At 33.4% G+C, this 5581-nt stretch overlaps 1 protein-coding gene across 4 annotated transcripts; it reads right to left on the bottom strand.

Annotated features, from left to right (window-relative positions):
* Positions 1 to 1062: 1062 nt before the first annotated feature.
* Positions 1063 to 5276, bottom strand: LOC137739926 (probable complex I intermediate-associated protein 30). 4 transcript variants are annotated; one of them, XM_068479676.1, is made up of 8 exons: positions 5126 to 5276; positions 3964 to 4060; positions 3358 to 3471; positions 3026 to 3076; positions 2465 to 2556; positions 1990 to 2070; positions 1781 to 1879; positions 1063 to 1412 (listed from the first exon to the last, which is right to left on the bottom strand). In XM_068479676.1, exons 2-8 carry the CDS (start codon positions 4013 to 4015, stop codon positions 1227 to 1229), a joined length of 675 nt encoding a protein of 224 aa, XP_068335777.1. In that variant the 5' UTR covers positions 4016 to 4060; positions 5126 to 5276; the 3' UTR covers positions 1063 to 1226. The 4 variants fall into 4 exon arrangements, with proteins under 4 accessions (XP_068335777.1, XP_068335778.1, XP_068335780.1 ...); XM_068479677.1 differs by having other exon boundaries at positions 3964 to 4034; XM_068479679.1 differs by having other exon boundaries at positions 3358 to 3403; positions 3964 to 4034.
* Between the last annotated feature and the right edge of the window lie 305 nt (positions 5277 to 5581).

Below are 5581 nucleotides of genomic sequence, written 5' to 3'. Positions count from 1 at the left end.
ACGCGAAATAACAAATAAATCTCCATATATTATACTAACCAATAGTATATAAAAGAAAAAGCATGCCTTGAAGGAAAAAACAAAGATTTTTATATTTGTGTCGGATATGCTGTTTCCAAATTCCCCCAAAAGAAAACAAGAAAGGCCTGTCATGCATTTTCCAGATGTGAATTATGACTGCTTTACTTATCTTTACAACAATCAAAGTAGATCTTGAATGAAAGGCTGGCCATGCATTTTCAATAAGTTAATTATCACCGACTTTATATCTAATTTAAGGATACTTTTATATTTAAATGATTTTGAGTCAAAATGATGAATAGAGTTTGGATAACTCATCATTTTGATCATTGAGATTTAAAATCGGTAGAATTGATCATTGAGATTGTCCATCATCAATCATTTTGGTCTTTCATGAAAAATCTTTATTAAATAAGACTAAAATAATAAAAATATTCTCAAATTTTGTCAAATCATTTGTCCTATTATTTATTAAATTAAGAGTATTTTTGTCATTTTGATCATTATTTAACATAATGTTTCACAAAAGGACCAAAATGATTGATAATAGACAATCTCACGGACCATTCTATTGATTTCAAATCTCAGATGTCAAACTGATGAGTTATACAAATCTCAAAAAATCATTTAAAATATTGTACTTTTCTTTAAAAGAAATCATATAAAAAGTTAGTTTTTTTTTTTTTTTTTTTTTTTTTTTTTTTTTTTTTTTTTTTTTTTTTGTAGATCTTTTAGCAAAATGAAATTAATCTCTGAAGTTTAACCGTAGTTTGGATTTATTTTTTGAACTAATAATTCATTATTTGAGATCAATGAACTTGGCCAAACCCGCTCCTCGACCGCTTCTTGATATCTTTTCGTCCATTTTGATTACATGGCAAAACATAGAACTCACGATTGGTCGCTGAAATTTCCGTGTCACAAAAAGACTCGGAAATCTGCATCCAAGTGGAAATTAAGGTTCATATTTCATACACAAGACCTTCCAGAGAAAACAGATCATCTAATATTCCAAAAAGTTTAAATATGCTATCAGTGTAATAACCTGCAAACTGCAAAAATTTTCAATTGTGTAAAGCAAGATAGCATCAGGATTCAGGAGCATTCATTTTCTGGGTATGTCAAACCTTTGAATACTTAGTTACCATCAACACAAAACTTGGATACAACCGAACTTCGTTACTCCGACATATTTTACAAGGTTACTATGTTCGTAAAGCCTTGATCCAATCAATTTCGAGCTTGAAATCACCCGCTCCAGTTCTAGCACCTGGGAGACCGCCTTCTGCATTGACTGATAGAGACATGGCAACAACGCGAGAAGGGTTCATTTCCATTTCTGCGTCGATAACATTTCCTCTCCATGTTGGTAGATACAGAGCAAGAGGAATCTGAAAGATCATACATAATCAGTACAATGCAATTCTATTACGTCTGTCATTTAAACAAATTTACAGATGCATTCCGGCAAATGGAAAACTAGTTCAGTGTTTTCGGAGTCTCCTAGTACCCTATGATAAGATAGGCAAAAAGAAAAAGATAATGCATTCAATTATAAACTGCACAAAAATGACATCATGGACTCAAATCATCAATACGGAGTTGACAAATTCAAAGACATTCCATTAAATTGAATTTCATGTTTTTCGGGTTTGAATTCCATGTAACCCAAGAAACATGAAATTCTTGGCTCCCTGTGATGGCCAGGTCCATCATATCACGTTTCTAATCACCAAAGGTTGAGGCAAGTAGAACTTGCCTTTGCTATGTACCAGTTATCTTTCGGTACAAAAACAAAAGCCTGCCACGAATTATCTTCTTCTTGACCAGGTGAATTTACCCAATTTTCTGTGTAGATCTGCACATGCAAAAACCACATCAATTAGAAATTAACAGACAAAGAAGTTTGGATTACATGCCTTGCATTCCAACTTCTCTCATTGCTTGATCATAAACAAAAATAGTTACCGTAGAAATGTAGCATCTTCCATCTCCCTTAACTTTCAGTGCTATGGTATCATATGGGTCCAAATCAATGTAGCCATCAAACTGCAGAAGAAACAAATAAATATTGAAATGATGCCCACGAAATGGTCTTTGGTGGAATAGGGTACTTATATGATGTAAGCATGAATCCAAATTTGGCAGTACGGTCATCACACATGTGTAACAATTTTCCATGTCCATTTGGAGTCAGAAAAACTGGAAACCAGAAGATCTTCATTGATCGGAAATGGGAAAAACTATAACAAAACACATGCACGCACAGAATTGAAATAAACAAACAAGAAAAATTACTGTGAATTAGCAATAATTTGACACCAGAACATCTTAAGATGTTAAGATTCTCAGAATATAATAAAATATTCAAATATCATTAACAAAACTTTTCTGCCTTCATTTCAAACTCTTCATCTACATTCCTAAAATGTTCACAGCTCACCTTTTTGGAACGCATTCCACAAAAGCCACTCCTGTTTATCTTCAGCTTTGCACCCTCAATGAAATCCAACGAAAGGTTACCCAAGAAAATTCCTAAAATTTAAAGGAGAATGGTTTCAGAAGGTAAGTGCGTAGTATATCAACTACTGGTAACAGTGATATACAATGAAAGCTCGTAGGCTAGCAACATAATGTGGATTCACAAACTTTTCAATTTCATAAGCTAAGATAAAGATTAGTGATTACTCTACTCATCTGAATTTAACATTCAAATGAAAGATGCTATCCTACAACTCTGCCACCAAGGCAATCACATGCCTTAGCAGTGAGCAGTAACTCTCCATTTCACTTTATTAGCATCAAAACATGAATTTGTAACTTTGATCACAAAAAAGCATATATTCAAAAAAAAAGTTTCTAATTTCAGTTTCTTGCCCTTATTTCTTGAAAGATCCTGATTAACTTTCTGTGCATCAAATTTGCGTTCAGAGCAAAAATAGCTTAAAGCAATAACTATAAAATATATTTATTGCAACATTTAAAGGTATTTACGGTCAATTACCAGTGGGTCCATTTTCATTATCTGGAACTTCTAAAGATGCTGAGGACAACCCTGCAAAGAAATAGGCATGGATATGTATATTCGAATCTTGGCATGTTGACATACAAAATGAAAGGGCAAAAAATAGTGAAATCAATAAAACAATTTCAGGAAAGAAAGTTGCAATTCCATCATCTGATACAGATCAAAGTTCATACAGGGAAAAACTGCATTGGAAATCATAACTGCATTCATATACAAGGAGACTAAAAAGCTAGGCATTAGTCCCAACTGCTTTTAGTTTTTTCTTATATATTAATAAAAGGAGATATCAAAGTTATGCACATCAATACCTCCGTATTCAGAGTCAGAATATAGATGCCACTTCTTGAGCTCATCCTTCGAATTGAAATTGAAAATAAATCTCTCAGTTGGAGGCACCAGGTCTTCAACATTCCATGTAAGTGCTAAATTTGGCATTTGATACAAAAAACAGCAGAATGTTGATACAAATAAATTGTTTCAATATTGATAACTTCACACAAGTTTCATAACTTCATCTATCAATGTGGAAAAAGCAAACATCTGTACTCACTTACTGATAGGAAACCAAGAAGTGGACTTTAAAGTCCGATTCCCATATAACAGGAAGAACACAAATGCAGTAATGCTTGGCCATCATAATTCTTTTGGTGCTAAGTGTTAACGTACTATTCAGGCATTAAACATGCCCTTAAATATATTCATACATGGTAGGTGAAATCTTTTATATTCATCAAATCTAGAAATATATGAAAGTATAAACAAACACGAAAGATTTTGATTCCCCTAGTCAAAATGAAAAGTAAATAGAAGGACAAATTTATAGAATGTAAGGTAGTTACACAAATTTTATGTGCATGAGATTCTGTATTATATCATGTAAAGATATGTAGAACAAATAAAAGTGGCGATACTACCTTTCTTGGTTGCATTTAGGGAAGCTTGCAACATTCCTCGAAACCTGGACATTTCTCTTTCCACAAACTTCCTACATTAACAAAAAAAATCCAAATGCTGTCCAGATTTCAGCATGTGTGCTTGGATTAAGTACTTTGAAGTACCAAAGAACTTCAAGATGATGGGAGTTTCAGTGTGAAGATTTTTAAAGTGATTTGTTTGGCTAAAAGCTTAAAAAATGATGAGATTTATTGTGGGGGCTTCAATACTTGAGATGTATATTTATATACATGTTCCAAATATTCAAAAGCATATCCACATATATTAAACAACTCATCTCAAGACTAGAAACTGAACTCATTACAAGAAAAATAGGATATAAAGGGTCTCAATACTTAAGTGGGACATTATCTCAAACACCATATAGGCAAGTTGGGATACCCAACTGAAACTCACTGAGTCAAACACAAGGTTCCAGGATCTACACGCAGCAGATAGCTTACCAAATTTCATTTACATATGTGTAAAGCGAATCGATATTCCCACCTAAACCCAAATCCCGTAATGAAGTACTACATCCGAACTGAGGGTAGACGCACATTTGGAGTTCCACTGCATATCAATTGAACCTATATTTATAGACATTTTTGAATAATATACTAATAACTGACATCTCAAATGTAACTAATGAAATCGAAAACCTATCAGTTCAGAAACACTAATTCTCCAACGTTGCCTAAAACTTGCAAACACCGCTTATATATACCAAAAACCTTCCTTGTCATATGAAATGCTTGCTTAGTAGCATTAAGCAGCTGTATAATTGTACCGATTCGAAGTCTAGTTTCTGATCAATTTCAAATAAAATAGAAATCCCCTTAATCTGTGCAGCTCAACACAACAAAATTATACTTGAGCTAAAATATTTTCAACCGATGCCCATTAAATAAATAAAAAAAATACAGCAACCCATTTACATAATTTACCCAATAAACAAAACCCATGAACTTGCAACCCCATTTTCCATCTGCTGGGTTTTTCCTGAGAAAAACCCATCCAGCATAAACCCACAAGTTTGAACTATGAGAAATAAAAACGATAAGGATAAATAAAACGCATTTCTGATAAATTTGAATGGAATTAGAATCAGCAGTCTAAAATTGTAGGGAAGAGAGAGCTTACCAAAGCTAGTTAGATTGCTGCACCGAATTGAGTCACCAAATTCAGAACCTTGTTGGAGTGGAGCCGTTTTAACTTGTAAGATTCAAAGAGTTTCCAAACATGGATACGATGTCGTTTTGGAGTTCCAAATCTTAGAGCATCTCCAATGAAACCTTAAGGAGGCGTTTGTTGCGCCGGATTATCTCGGACTAGATTAGCTTCAAGGACTAAGCTGGACTGGCTTAGACTAGACTAAACTGGACTAACTTAGTGAAGCGTTTGGTGCAGTATTGGACTAAGAAGCTGGATAATAACAATTTCTAATATTATTTTATTTAATATATAAATTATTAATATTTTATTATGATCTTATCTTTTTCTCCATCTTTTCCTACCATTTCCATCCTACTCTTTTCCTCTTCTCTCATCGTCCCACCTTCTTCCTCTTTTTTTCCTCTCAGACCTTTCAATTCATGT

Source organism: Pyrus communis, chromosome 7, assembly GCF_963583255.1.
Source record: "Pyrus communis chromosome 7, drPyrComm1.1, whole genome shotgun sequence".
Taxonomy (NCBI): Eukaryota; Viridiplantae; Streptophyta; class Magnoliopsida; order Rosales; family Rosaceae; genus Pyrus; species Pyrus communis.
The sequence above is the reverse complement of the archived record's forward strand: the minus strand, read 5'-3'. Positions and strand labels throughout refer to the sequence as shown.